At 36.1% G+C, this 19,051-nt stretch overlaps 1 protein-coding gene across 6 annotated transcripts in view; it reads left to right on the forward strand.

Moving 5' to 3' along the window:
* FAP (fibroblast activation protein alpha) overlaps positions 1–19,051 on the forward strand; it is a 79,694-nt gene that overhangs the window by 30,074 nt on the left and 30,569 nt on the right. For all 6 annotated transcript variants that reach the window (XM_061436720.1, XM_061436729.1, XM_061436749.1 and 3 more), the window contains 7 exons: positions 268–422; positions 2,516–2,619; positions 4,425–4,560; positions 8,831–8,875; positions 15,331–15,435; positions 15,534–15,604; positions 18,209–18,262. In XM_061436720.1, coding sequence (XP_061292704.1) covers positions 268–422; positions 2,516–2,619; positions 4,425–4,560; positions 8,831–8,875; positions 15,331–15,435; positions 15,534–15,604; positions 18,209–18,262 — 670 coding nt within the window. The remainder of the gene's footprint in view (positions 1–267; positions 423–2,515; positions 2,620–4,424; positions 4,561–8,830; positions 8,876–15,330; positions 15,436–15,533; positions 15,605–18,208; positions 18,263–19,051) is intronic.

Below are 19,051 nucleotides of genomic sequence, written 5' to 3' on the forward strand. Positions count from 1 at the left end.
AGATTTTATTTTAAAAAATACATTCCTGATTAATGTCAATTCCCTAGTACACTAATTGATGTTTGATATAGGGTATAAGGTTACACTATTCCTCTATACCCAGATTATTCATCTTTTGATAACCAAAGCATGATATATATCACATCCACATTATTAAATTATTTCAGTTAATAAATGGCTATATACAATGTATTTTGAAGTATTTACAATTATTTTGAGTAAGCCATCTTAGTAACTAATAATAATATGCTAGTATTTATTTTTCAGAGGAAATGCTTGCTACAAAATATGCTCTCTGGTGGTCTCCTAATGGAAAATTTTTGGCGTATGCAGAATTTAATGACACAGAGATACCAGTTATTGCCTATTCCTATTATGGTGATGAACAATATCCTAGAACAATAAATATTCCATACCCAAAGGTATGTGGAATACTTTTAGCAGATGCTTCCGTTTCCCTGCTGTCAAAATGAGCAACCAATACCGTGAATAGAGGTGGGATCAACAAGTTTGGAGAGCTTCTTATCCTTGTGCATTGTAAGGCAAACATTGTACTGTGCTCTATTATTTATGTGGACATCTGTTGCTTTGGACATCTGGTTGTGCTGGATGAAGTAGTCTTTGCAAAATCCATTGCAGTCTTTGAAAAACATATGGTCTAGATCATGGAGGAAAAACAAGCTTAACTTAATTTTAATTTTTTTCTTACTTCATGCTCCAAATTCAGGGTAAAGTTCTGTTTTGCAATTCCTTCTGAATTCTGATCTAAATGCAAACTAGAATGGGAAATTAAGACGTTGAATGTGATGTTCCTGTCAGGTCAAAGCAAGTAGGAGTTATGGTCTTTTCTGGACATTTATAGCGACTTCACTTTCCCTTTTCCCTTTCATGCATTGGAGAAGGAAATGGCAACCCGCTCCAGTGTTCTTGTCTGGAGGATCTGAGGGACGGGGGAGCCTGGTGGGCTGCCGTCTATGGGGTCGCACAGAGTTGGACACGACTGAAGTGACTTAGCAGCAGCAGCATGGTAGTTTAAGTTTATAAGCCTAGGTTCTTCTTTGAGGGAATTAGGCATGCTGTGAGCCAATGTTTCTTACATAAACATTCTAAAATTCTTAGCTTATGTACTTCACATGCAGTCCCACCTCTCAAGAGAGGCCTCCTGAAAATAAGAGGCCTCATGAAAATAAATTCCACCAGAATGGCCATGTCACAGTGGAGAAATGTCGTAGTCTGAGTTAATTTAGAAAGGAAATCTGAAAGATCAAATCACAAATTCTCCTCTGGCATGAGAAGTAGAAGTGATTTTAGAAGGTAATTTGTTCTTAAGTCACTATTGTTTTTCCTTGCCAAAGGGAACCCTGTTATAGAGGTCCCTATATTGACAAAGATGGGAAGGACATGCATAGACACAAGTGGATTCTGAAGCAAGTCAAAGTGGCCATAGTGAGAGAAATAGAAATTCCAGATAGTCTAAAATTTATATTAAAAATCATATGAGAAAAGGAAATGAGTATGGGGGAGGGTGTCTGTTTAGGTAGAAGATCCTTCAAAGGCTGTGTATTAAGTCTGAAAGCTGGAGGTATTTGGAAGTGAGAGGTATGATCCTTGGAACCCAAAAGATGGAAAAGAACTTGGATCTTTAGAAGGTTGTATGGAGCAGGAAGAGATGAAGAAACCCAGACGTCAGAGCAACTCACACTGACAGAGAAGTCAGGACCCAAATTCTCCTGTTTCTTTGAAGCTGAAGCTACTGAACATCTAACACTGGACTGAGAAGTGAGGCAACTACATATATAGCCTATATGCCTAATTTTTGTGGATTTAAATTATTTGACAATTTTAAGGATCTCTTTTTCTGTGGTAAAATAACAGAACTCTAAGAAGATATGTGAACATGAACTACACTGCCATGTAAACCTAGGGCATATACTAAGGCAAAAAGCACAAAGCAAGAACAGTGTAAACCACATGACATTTTATTTTGGGGTGGAATTTTCCTAATCTGGGGGCATTGAAAGCAGTAATAATTTAAGCAGCTACTAGACTGTTTGGTAATTGTCCTAGATCAAATTACAGGGTAAAAGCAAAAAGTATCTTTCATTATTTATTCTTTACACTCCCTTCCCCAAATCAAGCTCCCTCTGCACTCCCCTTGGCACATGGAGAAATTATTACAATTATCCTAATAACAATAATAATAGTGCGAACTATCTGTCTTAAAAGTCAGAAAAGAGAGTATCGATTATGGAACTGCATTTTTAAATCCCTAATAGTTTTCCTTATGAATTAAAGCTCCCATTAATCACTAAGAGTATGTATTTTCACTCTGGCTGCACAATATTTGTAATTACACTGCAATGAAATTTGTAAACGTTATAATTAGAATGTTTTCAACAGTAATATATCTAACAATTACTAGCTTATAAAAATACGCCTAAATTCCAAAAGTGTCTTTAAAATGTTGGTGATAATTAGAATTTTGTGAGTTTATCTATCTCCACTTTCTTTACAGGCTGGAGCTAAGAATCCTGTTGTTCGGATCTTTATCATTGATGCCACTTACCCTGAGCATATAGGTCCCAGAGAAGTGCCAGTACCAGCAATGATAGCCTCAAGGTATATTTATCTCTGATGCTCCCCACCTTTTAAACTGAATTTTAGCACTGAAATTTCTTCATCAGGGTTAACATTTCTTTTCTAGCAAGTTTGCAATGACTATTGTACAACAAAAATAAATAAATAAATTAGCATGCCAAGCTAAACACATAGCAAAATTAAAATTCACAAATAAGTTTTCTAAACTGATGTGAACATACTAACCCTTGACATACATATAAAGATGACCAGAGTACTCAGTCTAAGTGCTGCTTCCCTTGGATATGTGAGTGTAAGCTAGGGACAAACAAGGAGATAGTAAAATTTATGCATGCTCTCAGCCTGGCTTCCTTCAAGTCTGGCCTACTTTTTCCCAGTGTTTGTGGATCATGCTTATTATATGTGCACCTCAAACAGGAGAAGATAAGCCAACCCCCTCCAAATATTAGTGTTTTTCACTAGGATGCAGTCTATTTGAAGTGACCTGGTTGTAGCATTATCTGTTTGTGGATGAACTGCAGGCAGACCTGGACAGAAGCATTTTCATTTCTGTGAAAGGTACCAGCATGGTACCCATTGAGATCTTGTCTAATTGATCCTGGTCATTCTGGTTGACATGGAAAACGGGGAGGGGTCCATAAGCCCTGTCTGGCTGGCATCCTTACTCCTTCCCATATTCTCTCAGAACAAGGCTTGACTCCTCTTCTCCTGCCTCAGGAGGTAGGTCAGCCAGGGCCAGATGATTGATTAATAGGAAAAAAACACCTCATCAGAGGCCTCTGCCAGACTTTGCAAGGTGAATCCACTCTCGGATAATCAAACATTCTTTTTTTTTTTTCAATTATCCATTATTCCCCACCCTAATCTGGTTGATGAAAACTGGACTAAATATATCTGATTTTTTTATGCATCATTCTCCTCCAGAGGCAAGTGGAACAAAAGAAAGCATCATTTGTGCATCCGTAATATACTAACTATGTAATAATATCTAACATTTTTTGAGCACTCACTATGTTGTATGTATAGTTTGTAAGCACTTTAAGCATTCTTAGTAAATCTTTACAGCAACCTTTCATACTGGTAATGTTATTATTCCCATATTATATAGAAACAGAGGCACAGATATGTTAGTCAAGGTAGTATAACTAGTAGGAGATAAAGCCAGACTCTGAACCAGAGATCCCTTGTAGCTCTGTGATTCCTTTTACAACAAGGTCCAACATTTTGTGGTTTATCTACATTGTTGTTCTCTACACATTCACCCTCAGAGCCAAGTAATCATTGCTTCCTTTCACCAACATCCACTTTGTGCCAAGCACTGTTTGAGTTACTTTGCATACACTATCTCTGATTATTATACTAACCCAAATTTCAACCCCTGACCTGTAGCTAAAACTTAGCTTCCAACACAAACCTGCCTGGAAATAAAGGTGGTCTTTTATCCACTTAGCTCTCTGTTAATTAGTTAAAAAGTGAAAACTTGAGTTCAGCTATGGAAAAATAGGCAATTTAATGCTTTTGTCCTGTAAGTTGGCCAATAACTTTGGCCTTGTGTATTAATTTTTTTCCTAAGATATTAAAATCCCAACTGGGGAGAAAATTCAATTATAAAATCATTCTATTAGATCAGTGAACTCTTATATGTTCTCTAAAACTTAGCAGGTGTATTTAAATTTTTAATGTTTAAAAGAATATTTTGCCTTCCTTACCTGTGGCTTAAGTGTTTCAGAATAATAAAATATGTCCTTTAGAAAACACAAATTAAGAAATTATTTGAATGTGATATTGATTTATAGTTGTGACTTTCTGTTTTGATTTGTTTGCAGTGATTATTATTTCAGTTGGCTCACATGGGTTACTGATGATCGAATATGTTTGCAGTGGCTAAAAAGAATCCAAAATGTTTCAGTGTTGTCTACCTGTGATTTCAGGGAAGACTGGCAGACATGGAACTGTCCAAAGGTATGTTGCATTAAAACCACAGAGGTATATTTCTGAAGATAAAAGTACAAGAGTGGGGACTTATCTATAGCTAATATTTTATATTATAAAGCAGAATTACTGCATTCAACTCCTGATTGCTTTGCAAAAAACACTATTTGAAGGTTCGTTATTTTTATTAAACCAGTAAGATACTTTTTGTTTTCTTGAATGACTTTGCATTGAAACTGAATAGAGAAAAAGATTAAATGACAATGCCATACTGGGAAAATCAGGTATCTGGTTTTGAATTAGGATGGAAGTCCATCCTTTTAAGATTATAAAATTGTCAGTCCAAAAAAGCAAAATAATGATGATAAAAATAAAAGATGGGTCCATTAAAGAAGTAGATGTGTTCTATTCAAAAGAATTAGAGAAAAATGCAAATGGTGATGTTTGCATTTGCAAATGCAAACGTTCTATTCAATGTCAAAATTGAAAAATAAGAATTCCAAAGTAAACAAATATTATCAAAGGAAAGCCAAACACTTCTATTTGAAAATCAAAAGTAGGTAACTGAGAATGATATGAAACAGCTTTAATTATCCTGCTATCCTGTTATCTTTGCAGAGTACTCAATACTGTGCTAATTTTAGGGAGAAAAAACTAGGCACAGATTTATTGTTGAGTTTTAATTGTTTTTATTGCTCAAATCCAAACATAATCTGTTGAATTAATGAGTCAGAAAGCTACTTCTCCAATCGGAAAGCTTCAAAATAGGCCTGTTCTTAAGTACTCATATTAGAGACTAAGAAACACAAAATGTTTTCTTTAAATAGGAAACTTGATGGGTACATTTCATGAGACATCTAATTATGAAGAAATGTTTCATTAAACCAAATATAGAATAAACCTATTTTATAAAGTAAGAAAAAAAGCACAGAGCAATCAAAGTAAAACACTAAATTCCATCTAGAAATTAGGACATTATGTTTTGCAAGAAAAAAGTCATATGAATCTGTTTGGAAATATATCAGGACTATAATAGTCAACATTACTCAGGCTAAAAATATTTTTAAATCACTACTGTGTCTGTAAGAAGCTTGACTAATTTTGATGGAATATGCTAGAAGCTTATTTTTATCTTATTTATGTTTTGATATACAAAGCAGGAAGATTTTTGGCATTAATGCAGTGTCATAGGCAAAAAGAAAAGATAGAATAAATTTAATTTTTCTAGGTAAATAGAAACAACTGGGTGAATATATTGTTAATATCTTCATTGAATCTCAATACTAAGAATTATTGATTTAATTATATTAGTTTATAAGATTGGTCATTTAGATAAAATTTTTAGCTCTTAAAACTAAGCATTTAAAACTATAATTGCTTTGGAATTTGAATTTCTAATTTATCAAATCTGAGACAACTTAATCCAAACTGACAGAACGTATAAGATGCTCATTCAATGAGATGTGGAATTCCCTGGAATATAAACTTTAGTTTTATGGCCAAAATCAATGATTAAGTTTAGAATACCAGGTTTGAATAACCTTAAAATTTCAAAACAACTGCAGTTTCGAAATAGTCTGGTAAACACATGGAACATATTTTTTAGATTTAAGAACAATAGAGTTGAATTTTCCAGTAACCATACTTATGACTGATGTGTGTGTGTGTGTTTAGTTTTGAAAACAAACAACATTTAAGGTTAAGAGACTTGGCAACACTTTATTCATGTTGGGAGTCATACCCAAAATAAGCAAAGGAAACTGGCAATAATTACTTGTAATATAACTGTATTCATAAATTTGTAGTTTGAGGGAGGAACATCCTTCATCATATTATTCTCTGCAAGAGAATTAAAATTAATTTTATCTTAATAGCTAGAAATGAATAAAACACTTCACTCTATTAAGTCTTATCTTATTTTTTCTGAAACACTGGCCTATCCCTATAAGAGAAAATCCAAACTATGCTTTCAAAATTTATTATTCTTTTGCTTTTTATGACAATACACTCTCTCATGTTTCTCTTTCTAGTTTACTGTTTCTTTCTAGCTCTTCCTCTTCTGACTTTTCTAGAAATCTTATTATTCTCCAAGTTAATGCATTTAACCCCTCCAAAAGTTCAGCAGGTTAATACAATAGGTTTGCACATTCATGTAACCATCTAATAGTGAGTCCAGGTAAGTGGGTGAGGAAATGGGTGCTCTGCTCCACAGAGTCATTCAGGAACCCAGGTTGATAACATTTCTGTCTTCATCCAGTAACTTCTAAGGATATTCCAAGGTTATTCAAAGCTGGTCATCAACATCCAGCTAGGGAGTGAAAAAAGAATGGAGGATATGTATGAAAGGGTTTTGTAGGTTAGACATAGAAGTAGTATGAGTTACTTTTGCTCAAAAGCTATGGGTTAGAACTTACACATGACCACATCCAAGTGGATGGGGGCCTGGGAAATGTGGCCTACCTGAAGTTCTAGGAAAACCAGGAAGTAAATGATTGCTAATTATCTTAAGTCTCTATTCCAACACTCTGTTACTCTCCTAGGTGATTTTTATCTAATGCAAGAAAGTTTCAATTACCACTTGACCCACAAATTCATTCTGAGGATTTGAACTTTTATGTATCTCTGGCTACATCTGCTCTACTCCACCCTCACTACCACTACCCAGATTTGGGTCTTCAGCATCTTTTTTCCAAACATTACAACGTCGTTGTTTAGTCGCTAAGTCGTGGCTGACTTTTTTTGTGACCCCCAAAGACTGTAACCCGCCATCTGTCTTACATCTGTCTGACAGATGTAAACTCATCTGTCCATGGGATTCTCCAGGCAAGAATACTGGAGCGGGTTGCCATTTCTTTCTCCAGGGCATCTTACTAACCCAGAGATCAAATCTACATCTCCTGTATTGCAGGCAGATTTTTTACTGCTGAGCCACCAGGGAAGCCTCCCACTATGTTACCCACTTCTCATCTATTCTCTTATCATGTTCACAATTATATTTTTCAAATTGTGATTTTGAAAACTTTCAAAGGATTTATTATCCACCGGAGAAATCCAAATTTCCTAATTGTGGCATAAAATTTTCTCCAAGATTTTGCTGATGCCCCTACATTCTCCCTTATCTTCTAATTCTTTCCCACGGTCAGCCCTCACTCAGCCATACTGAGCCACCTGTGGTTTTCTAAGCTAGCCTCATCTCTATGCTATTTATTCCATCTAGAATACTTTTCATTTAACTGTTTATAAAATTCTATTCATTTTTAGGCTTATTAAGTATTTGTTCAATAAATTTGTTGTACTATCCTCAGTTCAGTTCAGTTCAGTCACTCAGTCGTGTCCAACTCTTTGCGACCCCATGAATCACAGCACGCCAGGCCTCCCTGTCCATCACCAACACCCATAGTTCACTGAGACTCACGTCCATCGAGTCAGTGATGCCATCCAGCCATCTCATCCTCTGTCATCCCCTTCTCCTCCTGCCCCCAATCCCTCCCAGCATCAGAGTCTTTTCCAATGAGTCAACTCTTTGCATGAGGTGGCCAAAGTACTGGAGTTTCAGCTTTAGCATCATTCCTTCCAAAGAAATCCCAGGGCTGTTCTCCTTCAGAATGGACTGGTTGGATCTCCTTGCAGTCCAAGGGACTCTCAAGAGTCTTCTCCAACACCACAGTTCAAAAGCATCAATTCTTCGGTGCTCAGCCTTCTTCACAGTCCAACTCTCACATCCATACATGACCACTGGAAAAACCATAGCCTTGACTAGACGGACCTTTGTTGGCAAAGTAATGTCTCTGCTTTTGAATATGCTATCTAGGTTGGTCATAACTTTCCTTCCAAGAAGTAAGCGTCTTTTAATTTCATGGCTGCAGTCAAGTATATACCAAAAATAAGATTCAGTGCAAATTTTAAGATTTCTAGATACTTTATAAGATTGAGGAAAGAAAAAAAAATTAACCTAAATTCCACTGGGAAATGCCTTTTTACCTAAATGACAACGGTTTGGTTTGTGGTAGGTCTCCATGGATGTTGTTATAATTCCAGTCACTGACTTGTGGAAAATTTAACCAGAATTATGAATGATTTGCAATAAGACACAGCCCTCAGATCATCCTTATGTACGCAATAGTGATGTTGCATACGATTTTGAATCTAGTCATCTTCAACTCAAGCGTATAGTTGGTTGACTAACAGTAGTACACTCTGACCAGCCAGCTTAACTTGTTCAACTGTCCAGAGTAAAAAACTGTCCTCTTAATACTATGTTTCATTTGATCTTTTTTTTTTTTTTTTTTTTGCCTCTTAGACCCAGGAGCATATAGAAGAAAGCAGAACTGGATGGGCTGGTGGAGTATGATTGCTATCTTTTCCTTATCTTTTAATTAAATTCTCAGCTATTAAAGGACTATTTGAAATGTATGCAAACTGGCACTACTTGATTTTATAGAAAAATAACAAGGTAAAAAACACAAAGGTAGTGATCCCTTCAGTAATTTTGTGCCAGACAATTTTAATGTCTATATATCTAGAATTCTATTGAGAATGAATCATATACCTCATGTTCATTTCTTAACTTTTTCAACCAACTCTCTGATATCTATAATTAATATTGCTTCTTTAAAAATGTAATAAATATCATTTTTCAAAAGGGAACACAATCCCTGATTTACTTAAAATAATCTTGATAACTTTTAGCCATTTGAATCCAGGGAAAATAATTACATTTGGTATCCTTGGTTTAGAGACAACCCTACCTCTCATTATATTTTATATAAATAAGTGAGTAGATTAATTTCATACATACCCATATTTATTCTAGTTTTTAAGTAAAGTGGTATCAGTTAGGGAAGTGTGTGTTTTGTTACAGTTTGTAATCATATATATCTGGATTATTTTGGATAGATTTATTCAGTGAGTTTTAAGGATTTTTGTGTAAAACTAAATCGTGTTTTAGGAAAACATCAATTGTATCTTATATCTTATACGAAGAACACAAAATAAGACAAATAATAAATGAATATTGTAAGGATGCTACCATTTATCACAAATATGGCATTGAATTCAACTAACATTTGGGTAAAAAAAAGAAAGACTACTTCTGAGATTTGGACACATGCAAAGAAAAAAGAAACTCTTATATAGTTTAACACATTAACCCAAGACAAGGGACAATAAAGAATTCAGAAGTAAATTCTGAGATGATAAGTCTTATAAAAATTTAAATTAAGATGGAGAGTGAAGTAAACATCTTCAGGTATTGAAAATTATTTTTTGTATACTTTCCTAGATCCAGCAATTTTAGCTTACATATATTTACTTTCTATCTTCAGTTAAAGATACTTCAGTTTTATTCATTAAGAGAATTTAGTTGTGTTAGTCGCTCAGTCTTATCCAACTCTTTGCATCCCCATGGACTGTAGCCCACCAGGTTCCTCTGTCCATGGTCTTCTCCAGGCAAGAATACTGGAGTGGATGGTCATTTCCTTCTCCAGGGGATCCTCCTGACCCAGGGATTGAACCCCAGTCTCCCATATTGCAGGCAAATTCTTACTGTCTGTGCCACCAGGGAAGCCCCTAACTAGAGAATAGTTATTACTTTATTTTTTTATGCAGGTAAATGTACATGGGTGCAGGCTAAGTCACTTCAGTTATGTCCAACTCTTTTTGACCCTATGGACTGTAGCCCATCAGGCTCCTCTGCCCATGGAATTTTCCAGGCAAGAATACTGGAGTGGGTTGCCCTGCCCTCCTCAGCATGCTCATAAAATCAGCATCTCTTATGTCTTCTGCATTGGCAGGCATCATCTTTACCACTAGTACTACCTAACAAGGTAACAAGGATAAGTGTGTAATTCAGAAAAAAAAAGAAAAAGAAAATCCTATTTTATTTCACTCTTTAACATTGTATAAGTAACAGGAAAAAAGAGAAGAAGTCAGTGAAAGAACAGGATTTTCTAAATTTTTTGGATTCTAGGTCAACCAGAAGCTTGCCTTCCAGAAAGGTAATTCCTAGATCAGCATTTGAAAACTTGAGAAAAGGGAAAATTTTAATTTATGAGTTCACTGTCATTATAGAGATTTCCTGTAAAGACTGAGAGAAGAAAGAATACTTGAAAATATCTTTAGTTATGTTCTCCATGATAATGATATAGCTAGAGTTTCTATAAAGTAATATGAATGATGTGATTTTACAAATAGACAAACCATGATACCAGCAATCTTATCAAAGACATGATCTTAGGAATCCATATACATTTATTCTGAAAATACTGGCACCATTCGGAACACTCTGAAATGCTTTAAAACACATCTTTTGAAATCTGTTTATAAGCAGGTTGAGGACTATTTTATCTTGTAAATTTTTATAGTCTGTATAGCATAAGTCTTGTAATCCCAGCAAACAACAGCTGAATGAATGAATGAATTGACTTCTAAAGTTTTAGAACATTGTTTAAATACCCTCAGTGGAAGCACATACATGCCCTTTGAGGGAGAATGAGGTCTCTACATTAAATCAAAAATCATGCCAAAATAAATCTAGTGAATAAATGAAATACGCATCTGCAAAATATGATTTTACACTAGATCATTATAGTATCTATAGTTTTAGAATTCTAATGGAAAAAATTAGTTTTCCTGTGTACTAATCTCAATTTCTCCAAATGTATCCAATTGTCATTAACTTTCTGAATATTAGAAGAATTGTGGAAATTTTTTTGAAGTGAGTTTTCAAGAGTAAGTTCACACTTCCCCAAGGCAGCTATTTTCAAGGGGGCCATTCATTAGATTTTATAAGTCCTGACAAGCTTTTTGGAGTCATGACTTTGTATAGTCATAACTCATATGTCATAATGTGCTGCATAGCTTCCTTTGACCCATAATCAAACCAGTGGCTTAATAAAATTACCTAGAAATAACCCAGAAATATTTGTTTTTCAGACATCTGTTCAAATAATATTTATGAGGGTTTTAGATAAAGAGTATAGGCTAGTCATATTAATATAAATTTAAAGAGCAATTTTAGACCAGTTTTTCCTTTAGTATTTGTCAAAGAGGTTTAAAATGAAAAAGGCCTTCAGAGATCACCTATGAACTAGAAAAGAGACTAAATGACAGTTAACCTATTAATTCAGGCAGAGAACTAGCAAATACTTCCTTGAGAACTTTAAGGAAGTTCTTAAAGTCACTTCCTTTTCTTCCGCATGAGATATTGTGTCTTAATTTGGGGGAAATGCTCTAATTTCTTCTTTGGTATTTTATCAGAAAAATAACAACAAATTCACTTAAAAAAAATTTTTTTTTTTTGTCCTGTGGAGAACAGACAAAAAAGGAAGATTTAATCAAAGACTCTATTAATAGTATTTAATCACTAAAATGTGAAGAACAAATACTAAACACATAATGCTTAGAATGCAAAGCCACATTTAAATCATTTAAAAATAATTAAGCCATACACCGCATCACATTTGAGTTGTTGGTGAAATCCTATGGCTTAGATAAATGGATGCTCTACTTGATGCCTGAAAGTCTGTGCCTTTGACTAAATGTGGGCTCAGTTTAGGCATCAGCCTTCCATAAGCAGGTTATTTACCATCTGTGGCAAAAAATTAACTGGTGTTACATCATCTTACCTTCCAAGAAAAATATTTTCAATGACTTTGTAAGTAGAGATGAGGAGTTTATCAGTACATCTAAGCATGATAAAGGGAGCTGTGAGGACGTCTTGTTAAACTGAGGACCACCTAGTGACATGTGGTTATCTAGGGCCCAGGCGTGACTTGCTGCCGGAGCACTTAACTCAGGATGCATTATGGATCTCACTCTGGCAGTGTGAATGCGGAAATATTTTACACTCTCTTTACCTCACCCAAGTTACCTGTTCATCTAAAGCATCTGTCTTGGATGTGTGCAATTAAAGGAGAGAAGATAACAGTCTTTGCCTAACAAAAATACTCTTCCTGTTTGCCTGATTCTACTATCTTGAAACATAATGTTCTGCCCTCTTACTTTCTGTTTTCAATGAAAATTAAATTTTTTATTTTAATCTGGAACTAAGCCGTTTTTAGAGTTCCTTAACTCTCTGCAGATGTAAAGTGAGTACTTTTTTCACTAAGGTACCTTATAGTATTTGTGACCCCAGTTCCATTACAGTGGTTGAGAAAATGTGGAGCCAATTTTCATCTTTCATCTTGATGGGGAGAGGGAGACACTGTAAAGTATTCAGTAATAAGGAATCACTTGGCTAAGAGGGTGAAGCCTCGTTCTAAAATGAAAGAATGATTTTTCAGACCACTACTAATGAAATTCCTTCCACAAAATTGCAAATCAGAATTTCCTATTCAGGGGCCTCATGGCTTTCAATTTCAGTGAGTCAATACCCAGAATCCTCCCAGAACTGGTGTTATGATTAGTGTCTCATGTAAGGAGACAGAAGTTTCTCATTATTCCATTTTTTATTTTATTAAAAACATCAATTTTATGCCAAAGAGATAAGGACACCATATTAGTTTCCTAGGGTATCTGTAAAAAATTACCACAAACTTGGCTTAAAACAACAAAAATTCATTCTTTCATCATTCTGGAGGCTAGAAGTCCAAAGTCAAGGGGTTGATGGGGCCATACTTAGATGTCTCCAGGGAAGAATCCTTTCTCACTTCTTCCAGCTTCTGGTCTCCTGGCAATCCTTGGCCTTTCTTGGCTGGAGCTCCACCAGCTCCAACCCCTGCTTTCATCGTCACATGACCTACTCCCCTGGGTCTCTTTGACCCTCATCTCTTCTGATGAGGACATCAATCATTGGCTCTAGGGCCAACTTGGATCCACTATGATCACATCTCAGTTCTTAACCTTGATTACACCTTGAAAATGCTATTTTCAAATAGGTCATTATCCTACTCTGTTTGAGCTGTTATAACAATGTATCCTACACTGAGTGGCTTATAAACAACAGAAAATCATTTCTCACAGTTCCAGAGGCTGGAAGTCTGAGGTGAGGATGCCAGCATCGTCAGGTTCTGGTGAGAGCTCTCTTCTGTCAACTTCTTGTTGTATCCTCCGTGGCGGAGAGCAGAGCAGGGGGAGGACACGCTCCGGTAATTCTTGGAAATGGGCTAATCCCATTCGTGAGAGCTGTACCCTTATGACCTCATCGAATCCTAATTACTTCCCAAGGCCCCCACGTCTTGATACCAAATACCGTCTTAATAGGGGTTGAGTTTCAATATATGAATTTGGGGGAACAGAAACATTCAATCCATAGCAGTTATCTTCTGGGTTAGGTGGAGAAGAATTTGGGGGACACTAGTTAGACCCCTGGAGAAGGCAATGGCACCCCACTCCAGTACTCTTGCCTGGAAAATCCCATGGACGGAGGAGCCTGGTAGGCTGCAGTGCATGGGGTCGCTAAGAGTTGGACACGACTGAGCGACTTCACTTTCACTTTTCCCTTTCATGCATTGGAGACAGAAATGGCACCCACTCCAGTGTTCTTGCCTGGAGAATCCCAGGGACGGGGGAGCCTGGTGGGCTGCCGTCTATGGGGTCGAACAGAGTCGGACACAACTGAAGCGACTTAGCAGCAGCAGGAGTAGCAGTTAGACCCCAGAGATACCACATCAAAAAGTTACATTTTAATATCATTCAATCATAATCATGACTTTTATTAAAAAACATTATGTCAGATTACACACAGGATCATCATTAAAAATATCTACAACTACTTCCCTTTGCTGTAAAGTGTGTCCCGGCAAGATGAGTGTCAGCAAATTAGGTGTCTGTAGCTGAAACTACTGGTAGTCTTTTGATTGTTGTTGCTTGGACAATTGTGAAGGGTCTGAATGTTTTAACACTGTCATGTGGAAGCACTCATGCTAAGAAATCTAGTTTGGAATAACTTGCGGGAATATCTACTCTGTATGATGTAGAATAGATCTTTCCTCATGGAGCCCCTTCACCATGCTACCATCCTTCCTCCACCCAATGACCAGGATAAAAATGGAAACCAGCAAATGTACAATGAGTCTCTTTTTCTAATGGGAGAAACTACTAGCTAAAATCTGATGTCAGGACATTTACAGGACTTTAATTGTCTGTACCTTTCAGGATGCTGAGTTGTAGCTTGCTCTGTTCAGGACACACTAGACCTGTGGCAGAGACTCCTTAGGTTCTTCAGCATTTCCCCACGGGTGGTGAGCATGGGCCCTGGGAAGAGGTCAGAGGTGAACAGTGAGGTTTGGTCTGTTCCCTAAGCTCAAGGAGTACACCTTTCATTGTCTTGTTATTGGTTACATTTTTCTCTCAAGTCCAGAAGTCCCTTTCTGCCATTAAAAGCTGTGACTAGCAGTTTGTGATATTTTAATATTTAAAATGTCTTTATTGCGTCATCAGTATTAGGTGCTTGATATCAAACAAATCAAGAATTAAAAGAGGCTATCAGCATTCAGAAAAGTCACATTTTGGTCAAATATAACATTTTGAAGTTTGACTTAGTTAAACATCAACATTCATTTGTGAGTTTTTTTTAACTATGTCAAACCACATAACCTCAGAATGCAGAAATTCAAACTAAGCAATATAAACCCAAGGATATGTAGTAGCAATTAAGCAGCGGTTGGAATGTATAAGTGCCTGTTAGAAGCACGAGAAAAGCTGTCCATTTGAAAGGAAGGAATCTAGGGTGTGAGTGCGGGAAGGAAGGGGAGGCAAGACTTTGTGGTGCCGATACTTGTAACTACACATGGCTTTTAAAAAATCAATCATTTTAGTTTGGTTTGTCTCCTGAACATAACCTCTGTTCATTTCTTTCAGTTCTTTGTTTCAACACCAGTGTTCAGCCATGATACCATTTCATACTACAAAATATTTAGCGACAAGGATGGCTACAAACATATTCACTATATCAGAGACACTGTGGTATGTTCCTTCCAAGATTTATCTCCTGAAAGATCATTCACTTGAGGTTGCTCAAATAACGCTCAGCTTCACACAACATAATGTTTGTCTTTTTATAGGAAAATGCTATTCAAATTACAAGTGGCAAGTGGGAGGCCATAAATATATTCAGAGTAACACAGGATTCACTGTAAGTATTGCATGAAGCTTGATGCACCATTCAGGTTTTAATTGGCACTGATGGATGGATGAAATCTACAGCATCACTGCTTTCAGTTAAGAGCATTTTTGTTACTTATTCTAAAGTGTAGTTCCGACAGCTGTGGTTTCATTGAATTACACATTCTTTAATAATTAGTCAACACAATTTCCTTTTTTGGAAAGAACATTTAGTAGGTGGTAATTTCTCTTCTGATAGTTGGTATATAATTACATTAAAAGTATAAAAGTTTTAAAATAGTAACTGGTCCTAAAGACAAATTTTCCCTCTAGCACTTGAAGCAATAAGCTAGATTCAGAAGTCCATGAGGGCAGCCCCTTGATAAGAAACATTCTTGCAGTGATTCATTGTTGTATACATTTGAGATTATTATCTGTAATAGCTATTATTGATTAAGTGATTGCTGTGTACCACATAATATAAAGTAGAAATGATAATCCCAGTTTTACAGATGAGAAAGCTGATACTTGGAAATTTAATTAACTTGGGCAAGGCTACATAGTTAGTGGTAGAACTAGGATTTAAACCTAAAATATATTAAATCTAAGATTCTTATTATTAACCTCAACATGGGGCTTCTTTCTTCTAGGTCTTTCCTTTTCAGTCCATCTTAAATAGATGGCTAAATAGACCATCTTAAAATAAGCATTTTTGATCAAACATTTCTAATCAAGAATGTGTAGTTTTTTTTCCCCTTTATTTCTAATAAAGTCCAAATCTAGGGCACTCTCTTGTAACTTCCCTGCCATTAGCTTGAATTCTAAGAGCAAAAGAGGAAGATTAGTCCAGCTTCACTGGATAAAATTTGTTTAGAAACCTGTTGCCAATCCATGGAATTCTTTGAACTGTCAGCAAAGGAGTTTAGCCATTACATGGAGCACCCATTAAAACTGCCCGTGTAAGATGAGTGACAAGATAAAACCTAATGGGAGATTTCAGGAATAATATATTTAGGAGGTTGGGGAAAACTGAAGGCAGAAGACCCTGGTATGGTCATAATCTAGGCCTGAGGGGACTGAAGCCTGAACTAGAGTAGTGGCAATGAAATGCAGATGCTGAGAGAAAACTATGTCTCCATTTTTTTAAATCTTTGGAACATGGGATAGTGCCTGGCACAAAATAGTTAAATGAATGAGAGGAAGGGCAGACAGACAGTGAAGAGAGACAGAGGCTGAAAAGGTAAGTCAGTGGCTGTGAGGGAAAAGGGAAGGGAAAGAGGGAATGTGGACTCTGTTCTAAGTGTTAGAGACAAAGACAATTGAGAAACCTTTGACATAACAAAAAAACTATAGGAGGCAGTTTGGAAAAATCTGAGTAGTTTATTCACAGGTAGTTTGAGATGATGTGGGAAAAGCGAGTATAGTGATGTTTGGAGTCCTATGAAGTCAGTAAGACATTTAGGAGGAGGCTGGTTTAGAAGGTAAAGTTAATAGTAGGAATCAGGTGTATCCTGTTGCCTTTTCCTTTTACTGGGGGTTTTCCCAGGTGACTCAGTGGTAAAGAATCCACCTGCCAACGCAGAAGACACAAGTTCTATCCATGGGCTGGAAAATCCCCTGGAAGAGGAAATGGCAACCCACTTCCGAGTTCTCACCTAGAAAATCCCATGGACAGAGAGCCTGGCAGCTACAGTCCATGGGGCCCCAAAGATTCAGACACAATGACCGTGCACACTGGTGCCTTTTACTGGGAATAACAAGGTTGTTGTTTCAGTGAGGATATACAAGTACTTGGGTGAATGAAAAGTTCTGAGAATTAAAAATAAGAAACCAAACCTAAAACTTTTAACATTTTATTGTGCTCTTTCTAAAAATTAAATGTCAGTTATTTTGTTATATTCAGATGAACTCACAGAGGAGAAAATCATGCCCATTAAATTGGATTTCCCACTTTGTTAAGACAGGTTAGAACTGGGACCGAGATACTTAAGTAACAAGCATGCTCTCTTGTGACTTGTTTTGCTTCTGGGTATTTAGCATGCCCCTTTGTGTGGTATCCTTGGGTAGATGAGTTTCCTGATATATCAAAAAGTGATCTACTGTCAGAGCTTCTGTAAACTAAATTCAAAACATTCAAAAATCATAGACAAAATTAAATAGTATAGCACAAAGGAATCAGTAAACTGTTAATTATGGATTGGAAAGAAGTGATATTAATCAAACATCCTAGCTTAACCAAAAAAGAGTACTCAACATAATTTAATATTTTGCCTATAATTTATAAATATATTTGTGTAAATATATTTTATATATGTATAAGTCAGAGTACATAAAATTCAGAAGTATGAACAGCAACAGTTTGTGTACATAAGCGCCAATTAATTGCTTCATTTCATTAAAGTTGGACTATATTGTTTACTATATATGAGGATGAGATGGCTGGATGGCATCACTGACTCGATGGATGTGAGTCTGAGTGAACTCCGGGAGTTGGTGATGGACAGGGAGGCCTGGCGTTCTGCGATTCATGGGGTCGCAAAGAGTTGGACACGACTTAGAGACTGAACTAAACTGAACAATTCTATCACCATTTAGCCATCAATAATTATCTGGTAACTTCTGAATGTATTTTCAGGTTTTATTCTAGCAATGAATTTGAAGGCTACCCTGGAAGAAGAAATATCTATAGGTAACTTATGTCAATTCATTCTAATATTTTTATATATTGAAATTTGAATAAAAATCTATCAGAGTCCTCAGAATGTATAAAATATTTTTAAAAAGCTGAAATGTAATAAAATTAATTTATGAATTAAAATATTCAGAGAATGTGTATACTACATCACTATAAAAATATATGCCCTAACATACTAGCTAACCAAATGTTTTCAAAAAGAAAAATTAAGGAATTTTAATGCTGATGTAAACATGGCATTAAACATTTCAACTAAATTTAGAGGTAATTGAGAAAATTCATGTAACCCTCGTTCGTCAAGTTACTACTGTATACCATGCATTGTGTTTATTCCTATAATGCGTGATTTCTTTTAACATGACTTGCTTTGAGACTATTATGATTAGAAGGAATTCATCTCTGTTCATATGGTGATTGGAATAGTGCCCTGAATAGTCCCTTCTGGATATGGAAGTGAAAACAATAGCTTCCATGGGTTGGTGGTCTGCTATAGGCCTTGCACATTTTTATCTGCTTGATACATTTAATTTCATTTAATCACGACAACAACTCTATGCAGTCAGTGATGTTGCTGGGCCAGGATTTATACCTGGGCATTCTGAACTTGACCCCTTATTGCTAACTGCCTACCTAATGTTTTCCAAGATCACACCAAAATATAAATGTGATTACTACTAACTGTAGTGAGAAAATAAATTTTTCCTTCTGCTGCATTCCTCTGTTCTCTTCTGGGTCATAGCTTTTCATATGTTGAGAAAAATCCCCCACTGAGGATAGCAATGA

Source organism: Bos javanicus, chromosome 2 (genome assembly GCF_032452875.1).
Source record: "Bos javanicus breed banteng chromosome 2, ARS-OSU_banteng_1.0, whole genome shotgun sequence".
Lineage (NCBI taxonomy): Eukaryota > Metazoa > Chordata > Mammalia > Artiodactyla > Bovidae > Bos > Bos javanicus.